Source organism: Euleptes europaea, chromosome 21, assembly GCF_029931775.1.
Source record: "Euleptes europaea isolate rEulEur1 chromosome 21, rEulEur1.hap1, whole genome shotgun sequence".
Lineage (NCBI taxonomy): Eukaryota > Metazoa > Chordata > Lepidosauria > Squamata > Sphaerodactylidae > Euleptes > Euleptes europaea.
The window spans coordinates 5805868-5818760 of NC_079332.1; the positions used below are offsets into that span (position 1 = coordinate 5805868).

Consider the following 12893-nt stretch of genomic DNA (forward strand, 5'->3'; position numbering starts at 1 on the left):
CACCTGCCAGTGGCGAAGTGGGACCTGGCAACCCTAGTTGCCAGCTCCAGTTTGGAAAGTACCAGGAGATTTTTGGGGAGGAGCCTGAGGAGGACAGAGTTGGGAGAGGGGAGGGACTTCAGTGCCATAAAGTCCAATGGCCAAAGCTGCCCTTTTTCTCCAGGGGAACTGATCTCTATCGGCTGGGGATCAGTTGTAATAGCGGGACATCTCCAGCCACCACCTGGAGATCGGCAACCCTACCTCTCAGTGAGGCTGCTGTATGAAGTTGTTGTGATGATTTTTGTTATTAAAAGGTGGGGTTCACTTCTTCAAGCTCCATGCCAGAAGGGCAGGATGCCAACAGTAGTGGAAGGAGACCGCTGAGCTTCCAAGGCTATTTGCTGCCGCCTTTGCGTTCGCTGCAGGGAAAACAAAGGGCAGCTAAGGCTACGCGTATCCATCCGGAGAGAGAGAGACTGGGGGAAAAAAACCCCAGTGTGGCGCAAACGGCATTTCAATTTTTCTACAGGCAAGGAGCTGACCTAGTTCCCCAATCCCGTTGATTTATCGAACTGGAAGCCGGAATCAAGGCGACGTGCGGCTGAATTATTATGCGTCGCTCTAGAGACTACTTTGGGTTCAGATCATCGACGACTGAGTGAAAGTTGAAGCGGGGAGGCCGGCCTGATCAAGAACGGCTACAAACAGGTTTTCTGATGTTTCTTCCCCTCTCCCTAAACATATATGTATTATTAAAAAAATTAACCCAGCCAATCAAAGAGCCACGGTTCTGAGTTAGCCAACATGGCGTAGTAGTTGAGAGCAGAGCGGTGGACTCTCATTGGGAGAGGTTTGCATCCAGGCCTTGCCCGTTGCACCAGGGTCTCGCTGGAAGAAGGCAACTCCAGACGACAGAGAATACAAATCTAGAACAGTGATTTATTAATCAGAAATTACAAACAAGATCCTTCCCAGTCGTGAGCTCCCCCCGCCCTTGTAGTGCTTCAACAGTCAATTTAAGTGCTTCTTTACACAGCAGCTTTCACTGTGTTAGAAATCGTAGTGATCCCGTTGCTCGACAGAGAAAGTGAAGGTTTTGCTTTCTTCGTCTGCTTCGGGATTTAGGTCCTTGTCCTCCTGTTGTTTGAGGCAGGGTAAGGGGAAAAAAAAAACACTAGATGAGGGAACCATCTCAAATATTATACAATATTAAGGTCTCGTTTGAATGTGGAACTTGCTGCTAGAGGATGTACTGATGTCCATAGCAATAGTCTCTTAAAAGGGGATTAGAGAGATTCGTGGATGATTGGTCTACTGAAAGCCAGCGTGGTGTAGCAGTTAAGAGCGGTGGTTTGGAGGGGTAGACTCTGATCTGGAGAACCGGGTTTATTTCCCCACTCCTCCACATGAACGGCGGAGGCTAATCCGGGGAACTGGATTTGTTTCCCCACCTTGGGCTAGTCACACTCTCTCAGCCCCACTTGCCTCCCAGGGTGTCTGTGGAGGGGAGGGGAAGGAGAGGTGATTGTAAGCCGGTTTGAGTCTCCCTTAAGTGGTAGAGAAAGTCGGCATATAAAAACCAACTCCTCTTCTTCTATTGGCAGCTATTGGCCATGGTAACTGAAGGGAACCTCCACGTTCAGAGGCAATCAACCTCTAAATACCAGTGCCAGGAGGCAACATCAGGGGAAGGCCTCGGCCTCTGTGCCCCGTTGATGGACCTCCAGAAGAACTGGTTGGCTACTGTGTTCAAACAGGACTGCTCTTACATTCTTATCAATAAAGCTGCCCAGACATGTGCTTTTCAGCTACCTCCAGCCTCCCTCACAGAACTACAATTCCCAGGATCCCTGGGGAAAGGAAGCAGTGCATCTGGTATAGGCCAGGCTGGATGTGCTTTGCAACAATCCAACCCTTCAGTTTCCCTCCAGGAAATTAAAAAAAAAACAATATGGGTCTGATGAAATTCGTATTCAACGACTTTTGGAAGATAGTAACCCATTAATCTCAAGATGTGTGGCTGAACTTTGTGCCGCTATATATAAGGCACAGAAAGAAGTAAGTCATAAACATTAAATGCTATTAGATAAACCTTTTAGAAGTTAGAATATGGTCCATTTCAGAAATGGGATTTTATTGGGATCGTGTCGATAATTTTAATCTATGGATTTGTTAAGCAATTAATATTGTTTTATGGTGATCGTATGTTATTTTGATTTGGTCAAATGACTGTAAATTAAAGATTGATTCCTCAGTGTTTTGCTTGGACTGACGCACCCTAAGGGGGGTATGGAATCAAAAGCCAGCAGCTACCGACCTCGCCAGAAAAATACTTTTCTATGAGATTTAAAGCGGATTGGTAGACAGCGATGTTCTCGTGTGTCTGGAGCGCTTCAATCTTCTCCAAGCCGCCAAGCTGCTCCACGATGAGGCACAGCTTCTCGGTCTCGCCCAGTTTTTCAGCTGACTGGTGTGGAGAGAAAGGAGAGTAGTGAGCAATTCAGAAGCATATTCCCACAATGTGGCACAGCCCCTTCTGCTATACAGCCCAAAGATCATTCCCTTAAGGTCCCACTTCGGTGGAGAATCAATGGTCTGAAGACCATCCATGAGAACATAGTAACCGGTCAGATTTCTAGACTGATCAAAGTTTTTTTCATAACAATCCTAGTGGTCGATGAGCTGGGAAGAAGGCACAAGATACACATAAAATTGCCCTTGAAGGACAGTGAATATCCCAAGGATGTGATCACCACTTCAGAACAACCAGTTATGACTTGTATAACCAGTGACTCCAGGAAGCTGCCTTCTACTGAGCCCTTGACCTATCAAGGTCAGTCTTGCCTACTTGAGAAGTGGATGGCTGGCAGAGAGCCTCTCACTTGGTCCTTTTAAGTGGAGACGCCAGGGATTGAACCGGGGACCTCCTGCATGCAAAGCCGATGCTCCACCACTGAGCCAAGGCTCCAGCTGCTGATCCTAGGGAGAGCTATGCATTGAAAAGCCCTGACATTGAACACATGAAGCTGCCTTCTACTGAACCAGACTCTTGGTCCATCAAAGTCAGTATTGTCTACTCAGACCAACAGTAGCTCTCCAGGGTCTCAGGCAGGGGTCTTTCCCATCACCTACTTGCCTAGTCACTTTTAACTGGAGATGCCAGGGATTGAACCTGGGACCCTTTCTGCATGCAAAGAAGATGCTCTACCACTGAGCCACAGCCCTTCCCCTAGAGAAGGGTCTTTTACATCACCTACTTCCTTGTTCTTTTAAGTGGTGATGCTGGGGATTGAACCTGGGACCCTTCCGCATGCCAAGCTGGTGCTCTACCACTGAGCCAGGGTCCCTCCCACATTGAGGTTCCTATAAATTCAGCTGAGAGTCAAATGCATTCATCTCAGCGCCCATACATAAATAAACCAACCCGGTAGGCTGACATGCCAGTTCCAATGTTCCTTCTCTAGAGGAAGCTAAAATTGGCAACCCCATGTTACCCTGAAAAGGGAGGGATGAAGTATTCTGGTACAGGTTCAGTTTACAGCATATGTTCAAAGGCTGTTACAAGAGCTAAGAAGAAGAAGAGTTGGTTTTTATATGCCGACTTTCTCCACCACTTAAGAAAGAATCAAACTGGCTTACAATCATCTTCCCTTCCCCTCCCCACAACAGACACCCTGAGAGGAAGTTGGGGCTGAGAAAGCTCTAAGAGAACTGTGACTAGCCCAGGGTCACCCAGCTGGCTTCACATGCAGGAGTGGGGAAACCAACCCGGTTCACCAGATTAGTCTCCGCTGCTCATGTGGAGGAGCGGGGAATGAAACCCGGTTCTCCAGATCAGAGTTCACCGCTCCAAACCACCGCTCTTAACCACTACATCAGACTGCGTGTATATATAAATATATAAATCATTGATAAAAGTCGGACTACAGTCGCAAGTTAAGAACTCGCGGGATGTGTTCGTCTAACCCTTCGGAACTTATCTTCCATTATTCTGGAGTACTGATTGGGGACCGAGGACAAGAGGCAGTGCAAGTCATCGGAAGCAGAAGGCGAACGAAGAAGAAAAATCTTACCATGAAGATGTTGGAAAGGCTGTCCAGGATCACTTGGATGGTTTTCCCATCTTTGGCAGACAGCAAGTTGAGCAGGGGCAAGAGGATGCCTGCTTGGACCAAATCAACAACCTGCTCCACGGTGCCTCCGGTGGTGAAGTTGGCAACTGCCCAAACGGCTTCTTTCTGAGCTTTAAAATCTCCCTGCAGATGGGGTGTGTGTGTATAATTTCAACAAAAAAGGTGGTGGCGGGGTGGGGGGGGAGAGAGAAACAGCATCAGACCTGTAGGCTATTCTAGTTGGCACACCATACCACCCAAGAGCTGCTTGGACAACCACAGAGGGCATTAGAGCCCCATTGCTGGAGACTTCACTGATGTGCTTCCAAGAACATGTGCGGCTGCTGTGAAAACGGCTAATTCCATGCCGGCCATAAATAGAAAAGGAATAGCGAACAAAACTGCTGCTATCATAACTGCCCTTGTACAAATCTATGGTGAGACCACATTTGGAATACCGTGTACAGTTCTGGTCACCACTCCTCAAAAAGGATATTGCAGAGCTTGAGAAGGTGCAGAAAGGAGCAACCAAAATGATCAGGGGACTAGATCCTCTGAGGAGCGGTTAAAACCCTTAGGGCTGTTTAGCTTGGAAAGGTGGTGGTTAAGGGGAGAGACACGATAGAGGTCTATACAATTATACATGGTATGGAGAGAGTGGACAGGGAGAAGATTTCTCCCTGTCCACTCTCTCTGTGCCATGCATAATTGTATTTTCTCCGTCTCATAATGCTAGAACACGGGGTCATCTGCTGAAGCTGGAGGATGAGAGATTCAAAACAGACAAAAGGAAGTATTTCTTCATGCAACGCATCATTAAATTATGGAACTCCCTGCCCCAGGATCAGAGGAGCATGCCTATTATATTAGGTGCTGTGGGACACAGACAAGATAATGCTGCTGCAGACGTTCTGTTTGGGGGCTTCCTAGAGGCACCCGGTTGGCCAATGTGTGAACGGACTGCTGGGCTTGATGGGCCTTTGTCTGATCCAGCAGGGCTTTTCTTAGGTTCTTAACATGCTGGCCTCCATAAGGGATAAAAGCATGTTTCTTGAGGAAAAAAATGAAAACAGGGCTTAGGAAGCACTTTCTACACAAGGAGTTGGATTACCCCAAACGAGGTTTACCCATCCCCTCCTGGGCCTGCTTCACTGCCAGCCGGGCCTATTCCATGCTGTTGACTCGTGTGAGTAAGCCAAGTTGCTCACCCAGAGAACCAAGCATCCAAGGCAACAGCCTACCAAGCACCCTGATGAATTACCTTGTCCAAAAGCTCCACCAGGGGAGGCAGGAGTCCGCAGGTAATGAGTTGCTGGATCTGCATGCAGGGCCCCGCGGCGATGTTGCTGAGTGCCCACGCCGCTTCCTTCTGGATGGAAGACTTAGGGTGCCGCAGGAGCCGCGGCAGGACCGACAGCAAGCCTGCGTCGATCGCCTGCTGGGTCTGCTCGTCCGTCCCGGTGACGATGTTGCCCACGGCACGCAGAGCTGGAGTCTAAGGGAAAGGCGTGTTAAAGAGGGCAATGGAGGGCACGGCCCCAACCACAACCTGAATGTGTGCAGCATTTTATGCATGTAGAAGAGTTGGTTTTTATATGCCGGCTTTCTCTGCCACTTAAGGGAGAATCAGATCGGCTTACAATCACCTTCCCCTCCCCATAACATACACCCTGTGAGGTAGGTGGGGCTGAGAGAGAATGACTTGCCCAAGGTCACCCAGCTGGCTTCGTGTGTAGAAGTGGGTGAACAAATCCAGTTCACCAGATTAGCCTCCACTGCTCATGTGGAGGAGTAGGGAATCAAACCTGGTTCTCCAGATCAGAGTCCACCGCTCCAAACCACGCCACACTGGCTCTCAAAGTGAGTAGCGAGTGAGCAAGATCAATTCACAGGCACTCTTCCGAAGTTTAGGGGCGACGGTTGTAAGCACTTGTGTAGTCCTTCACAATCTGTTACATTGCTTTTTAGCCCAAAGACCTAGGTAGACTTAGATCTGTGTCTGATTTGATTAACGGCCAGCTTAATACACTAGAAAGGACTACCATATGGTCGCTCGGTAAAAGAGATTGCAGCCTGTTCCAACGTTTAGTGTATGCACTAACTTCCTCATAGCGTATTGCATTCTACCTCCGTAACCTGTTTTCTGCATTATGACACATTATCCCTAAGCAGTTTGGTCTAGACCGTCCCCTGGCCCTTGTGGAATCTTGGGAAATGTAGTTCCCTTCTGCCAAGTAGCACCCCAGGCCTAACGGCAGATTTCACTCTGAATAGCACTGATAAGGCCCTTTCTGCAGAATCAGCAGACAGGATACAACTCCCCCCACCCGCACTGTTTAGATTGCAATCCTTGATGTCCCTAGGCCCCAAAAACTACATCTTCCAGGATGCAGAGAGGTTTGTGCTGCCCCAAACTGAACACGATACTTTAGGTGAGGTCTAACCAGAGCAGAGTAAAGTGATACCATCACTTCACGTGATCTGGACACTATACTTCTGTTGATGCGGCCCAAGACTGCATTTGCCTTTTTAGCTACGCATCACACTGCTGACTCATGTTCAGTGTTGGGTCTACTAAGACCCCAAGATCCTTTTCACACACGCAACTGCTCAGACAAGTCCCCCCCGTCCTATAATTATGCATTTGATTGAATCCTGCATAACTCTGCATAAACTCTTGTTTGCCTACCAGAACCGGCAACTCCGGGCAAGACAGAAGCAGCACCAGCCTCGGCAGTATCCCCGCGTCCACTACAACATGAATGCGATCGTTGGTCCCATCGGTCAGGTAGGAGATGGCCCAGCAGGTGTCCGAGATAATGTCCTTGTCGTCATGTTGCAGGAGGCAGATCAGCGAAGGAAGGATCTGCTTCACAGCTTCCAGAGGAGGCCAGGGGTTTTTATTCCTGCACAGGTTGGACAGGGTCCATGTGATGTTCCTCAGGAACCCGACCTGAAACCAGAACATGGCAGGGGTCTTCAGACAAGTTTCATCCCATCGGCTAGGAAGCTGGGGGCTCTTTAATTATTCGAGGGTAGGACATGAGCTGGGGTTAAATCAACGCAAGATAAGGGGAAGGAAACGTTAGTAGTGTTCAAGGACCCATTTCAAGGTAAAGGTCCCCTGTGCAAGCACCGGGTCATTCCTGACCCATGGGGTGACGTCACATCCCGACCTTTACTAGGCAGACTTTGTTTACAGGGTGGTTTGCCAGTGCCTTCCCCAGTTGTCTTCCCTTTACCCCCAAGCAAGCTGGGTACTCGTTTTACCGACCTCAGAGGATGGAAGGCTGAGTCAACCTTGAGCCGGCTACCTGAAACCAACTTCCGTTGGGATCGAACTCAGGTCGTGAACAGAGCTTGGACATACAGCTTACCACTCTGCTCTTATATGGAATACTTAAGAGATGTGTTAATTAGTCTAGGATTCCATTATGTGGTTCAAGATGTTGGGAGAACGAGGGTTGGCTTCATGAGACCCAGAAACATACTTACAGGAGTCACTGGGGCCACCAGAGCCAGGAGAGGTGGGATCACTTGCAGCTGGATCAAAGAGTCTCTGTACATGGGGCCATCACCTACAGATAAAGAGCAGCAGTCAAGTGGATCAATTGCTAAGGAGCGTTCCTGAAGCTGGCAAACACGCTGCATCAGCTCTCTGGGTTTAATCTGTCCCTACACTAGATACTAAGGGCCCCGTGGTGCAGAGTGGTAGGCTGCAGGGGGTCAAGTGTAGATGACTGGGGAAGGCAATGGCTAACCACCCTGTAGACATAGTCTGCCTAGTAAAGGTTGGGATGTGACATCACCCATGGGTCAGGAATGATTAGGTGTTTGCACTGGGGACTACCTTTACACTAGATACTAGAGGAGAATTCCCTACCTAAGCATTTCTGTGAGCTTGGCAGAGTGGACAGGGAGGCATGTTCACACAAACTGGATGGCAATGGCAGAAGATTGCGGGGAAGGTGCTGTGGTTCAGGGGCAGGGCATCTTGCTTGGCATGCAGAAGGTCCCAGGTTCTATCCCCGGCATCTCCAGTAAAAAAGACCAGGTAGGAAGTGATACTGAGAGCACCTCCACTTACCTGCAATGTTACCAAGCGCCCACACCGATTGCTCACAGATGTGCATATGCGGAGAGTCCAAGAGGGTTATGAAAGCCGGTATGGCATTGGCCTCCACGACCGCCCTGGTTTGGTCCGACGTGCCGGAAGCAATGTTGGTGAGCGCCCAGGCTGCCTCGAACTGCAAGTTCGGGGCATCGTGACGACTCAGAAAGGCCACCAGCATGGGAACGATCCCAGCTTTTATGACCTCGTTGATGGGGGGATTCTTCTGCCTGGAGAGCATTTTCCTGCAGGGAGAGATGGGATGGCACAGCCTTGACAGGATGCTCAAATTAAATGGACACTTACAGTGGCAAATCTTAACCTAGGATGTTGGACCTCAAAAGAGACGTCGTTCCCCATGGTGTAGGCCAGGGCTCCCAACATGAAGCTGCTTTATACGGAATCAGACCACTAGTCCATCAAGGTCAGTATTGCCTACTCAGATGGGCAGTGGGTCTCAGGTGGAGGTCATTCACCTAACCTACTACTGGGTTCTTTTCACGGGAGATGATTAAACCTAGGACCTTCTGCATGCCGAGCAGCCTTGACAGGATGTCCAAGGGACGTCGCCATGCAATATGATGCCCAAAGGTGCCATGGCACCTGCCGGTACTTCCCTGGGAGCCCACTGAGCTTTTCAGAAAGCAGGGAGGGGCAGTGGCCAGGGTTGAGCATCTGCTTGGCAAGCAGAAGGTCCCAGTGTCAATCCCTGGCATCTCCAGTCGAAGGGACCAGGCAAGTAGGTGATGTGAAAGACCTCTGCCTGAGACCCTGGAGAGCCGCTGCCAGGCTGAGTAGACAAGACTGACTTTGATGGACCAAGGGTCTGATTTAGTATAAGGTCAGCTTCATGTCTTCATAGTAGGTTGGGCCATTGTAAGGCAGGGCTTACTACTGTTCCCCCTCATTCAAACAAAAGTTTTCCTCTGGAAGACGAGGAGTTCTGGTAAGCAACTGGGCTTTCCTTAGTCAAGAGGAGACAAGAGCATGGTCCCATCCCCCTTTACCATGTCCTTCTTAGGAGGTGCAAGAAGGAAAGATTTCTTTGGCTCCGCCTCCTGAGGCAGCCATTTTGGGTGTTCCCTCTTCTTCCTGTGGGACACCATTTTGGGGTGGCGTTCATCCCTCCCTCTCAAAATCCCATGTGCTCCATGCTAGCAACACTTCCAACACTTGAAGCTGCCTTCTACTGAAACAGACCCTCGGTCCATCAAAGTCAGTACTGTCTACTCAGACCGGCAGCGGCTCTCCAGGGTCTCAGGTCTTTCACATCACCTACTTGCCTAGTCCCTTTAACTGGCGATGACGGGGATTGAACTTGGGACCTTCTGCTTGCCAAGGACATGCTCTACCACTAGTAGGTTTAGTAACTGATACTCAATATGGCTTTGAGACATTATCTCTCTCTTGGCACCCCCCCTCTCTTGGTATCCTTCTGGCTGGGTTACTCCAGCATACACTAAGTAGGGCTGCCTCTGAACAGTCTTTGTTACCTTTAACAAGCTCAGAATACAGCAGCCAGGCAGATGAACATGGTCTTATTGCAATATTTCACCCTAGCATTTAAATAATTTCACAGGCCTCAAGCTGGTTTCTGGGGATACTCAAAGGGGTGGTGTGGACCACAAGATCCTAGGCTGCCTGGGTATCCCAGAAATCATTTTTCAAGATGAACCTGGTAATTTGCAAGTCAGAAGTCCTGTTCAGGGACTGCCAATCTTTGAAGACTGGGTGGATATCTACCCAACGCAGGCCATTGTGACACTAGCCCCAAGTTTGGATCCTCCCCGGAAACATTATCTTGGCACTCACTCATGTCAATGTTATATACCAGTAACACTCAGCCCCCCCCAGTACACAACTAAACCTGTAGATTGAGCAGTCCACAAATTGATGCTTCTAGCCGTAATTGTGGATTTTCCAGAAAGCCGTGCTCCTTGACGGACGTGAACAGTTCTCCCACCCTTGTTTCAGTCCAACCCCGAGCTGTTTCAGAGACCACACCAAGTCTCCCAACAGTGTGATATGGTGGCTAAGAAGGCCAATGCAATTCTGGGCTGCATCAATAGGAGTATTGTGTCTAGATCAAAGGACGTAATACTGCCACTGTATTCTGCATTGGTCAGACCTCACTTGGAATACTGTGTCCAGTTTTGGGCTCCACAATTTAAGAATGATGTTGACAGGTTGGAGGGTGTCCAGAGGAGGGCAACCAGCATGGTCAGAGGTCTGGAATCCATGCCCTATGAGGAGAGACTTAAGGAGCTGGGTTTGTTTAGTCTGGAGATGAGAAGGTTAAGGGGTGACATGATAGCCATGTTTAAATATTTGAAGGGATGTCATGTTGATGAGGGAACTAGCTTGTTCTCTGTTGCTCCAGAGACTAGGACACAGAGTAATGGATTTAAACTGAGAAAAGCGATTCCACCTAAACATTAGGAAGAACTTTCTGACTGTGAGGGCTGTTAGACAGTGGAATGCCCTGCCTCAGAGGGTGGTGTAGTCCCCATCTTTGGTGGTCTTTAAGCAGAGGCTGGATGGCCATCTGTCAGGAGTGCTTTGATTGTGGGATCCTGCATGGCAGGGGGTTGGACTGGATGGCCCTTGTGTTCCAACCTTGTGAACACCATCTAGGGCTAGGCAAATACCAGGCAAAGTTCATTGGCTTAACATACCTGGCTGACTGAGCTCCCTTCAAATGGAAGTGAAAACTGTCCGAGTTCAGAGCATCGACTATTTCTTCCACAGATAGCTCAGCAACCTACATGGGGGTGGGGGGTAGAAAATAGATCCAGAATCAGGCACGCATGGAGAAAACCCAGTCCGTAGATACCCAACTCTCCACTTTCCTGCTATAGCTGCTCTCCAGGAGGAGATCTAGAAAGCTCAGGAAAGCTTCATAAAGTATTTCCCACTCAGAAAGGCCACCAGTTTACGAACAATCCCAGCTTTTATGACTTTGTTGATGGGGGGATTCTTCTGCCTGGAGAGCATTTTCCTGCAGGGAGAGATGGGACGGCACAGCCTTGACAGGATGCTCAAATTAAATGGACACTTAAGTGTCAAATCTTAACCTAGGATGTTGGACCTCAAAAGAGTCGTCGTTCCCCATGGTGTAGGCCAGGGCTCCCAGCATGAAGCTGCTTTATACTGAATCAGACCACTAGTCTATCAAGGTCAGTACTGACTACTCACATGGGCAGTGGGTCTCAGGCGGAGGTCACTCACCTAACCTACTACTGGGTTCTTTTCAAGGGAGATGATTGAACCTAGGACCTTCTGCATGCCAAGCAAGACGCTGCACCAGTGAGCCACAGACCCTTCAGTTCTACGTTGCAAAGATGGCCATCTCAACCCCTGCCAACTCTAGTTAGGGGAGGGGCTGTGGCTCAGTGGTAGAGCATCCGCTTGGCATGCAGAAGGTCCCAGGTTCAATCCCCGGCATCTCCAGTTAAAGGGACTGGGCAAGTAGGTGATGTGAAAGACCTCAGCCTGAGACCCTGGAGAGCCGTTGCCGGTCTGAGTAGACAATACTGACTTTGATGGGCCAAGGGTTCAGTATAAGGCAGCTTCATGTGTGTTCATCTTGGGTGGTCCGTCCTTCTCTGTCCAAGACCCTAGAGAGCCACCACCAGTAAGGCTAAGCAATACTGTACTAAAATTCTATAACTAGAATCGATCAGCTTCCCAGAGCAATAGGAAATGCATAAGTATATTTTAAAGTTCAAAAGTGAAGCATATTTCCTAATGTAATCTAGGAGGCAAGGAAAAACGTGTCCTCATATATCAGGACTTTGGGAACAGTTGGCTTTAAGTGTTGGGGGGATGCATTTCTCTCGGGAGCATCCATACCATGTTCTTGTCTTCTATCTCTGGAGATGAGCCGTCTTCCTTGCCAAAAGAGAGGTTTCTTCGCTTCATGATCTGTTCATCTTTCCTAGCCTTACGAAGTTCGACTGCAACTTCTACTCTTTGTCTTCTCATCGCCTGTGGAAAGTTGGGGGGGGGGGAGAGAATCAAGCATTATGCAGTCTTGTCAATAACCCACAACCCCACACAACAAAAACCTTATATCCTTCCTCACAAGGAAGACCAACAACTGCATTTTATTATGCTAGATTTAATAGGCAGCCTAGCATAGCTGAGGAAGCTAGCAGATCAGGAGATTGACCTGTGTAGTGCAAACACATTTTACAGTGAGGGAAGCCAAGCATGGAGCAATCCACACAGCAATCTACTCAGGCCACAGCTGAGAATTTGGTACTGGTCACTTACAGAGAAACAGCTACAAACACGGGACTGGAAAATTAACCTACGTAATTAGATAACTTTTCTCATACCTAGAAGGAAAGAAATTGCTCCATAGAAGGCAGGCAATTTTTAATATCAAGACATTATGAGGTAAATACAAGGCAATCTTCTGTGAGAAAAGGAAAGCTACGAAGCACATAGGCCTCTGGGCAGCCTGCCAAGCAGTAGATTCCTAGCACCTGGCATTTAGAGGTATACTACTCCTATACATGGAGGCTTGCAGCCATGCACAATACGTTCTGTGCTATTGCGGTACTTGTGATATTGCCGAACCGAGCTCTACCAATGAGGAACACCCCCCCCCCACTCACGTCTGTGTCTTTCCCTTTGTTTTTAAACTTCTTCATCCGTTCAGTTTGCACGTTTTCGGTGGGCAT

The 12893-nt window shown here is 48.8% G+C and overlaps 1 protein-coding gene across 1 annotated transcript; it reads right to left on the minus strand.

The window, feature by feature from the left end:
* Nucleotides 1–1032: 1032 nt before the first annotated feature.
* KPNA7 (karyopherin subunit alpha 7) lies at nt 1033–12893 on the minus strand. Its single transcript, XM_056866581.1, has 10 exons — nt 12828–12893; nt 12058–12192; nt 10881–10966; nt 8182–8450; nt 7590–7672; nt 6784–7047; nt 5356–5589; nt 4056–4238; nt 2300–2449; nt 1033–1116 (listed from the first exon to the last, which is right to left on the minus strand). Exons 1-10 carry the CDS (start codon nt 12891–12893, stop codon nt 1033–1035), a joined length of 1554 nt encoding a protein of 517 aa, XP_056722559.1.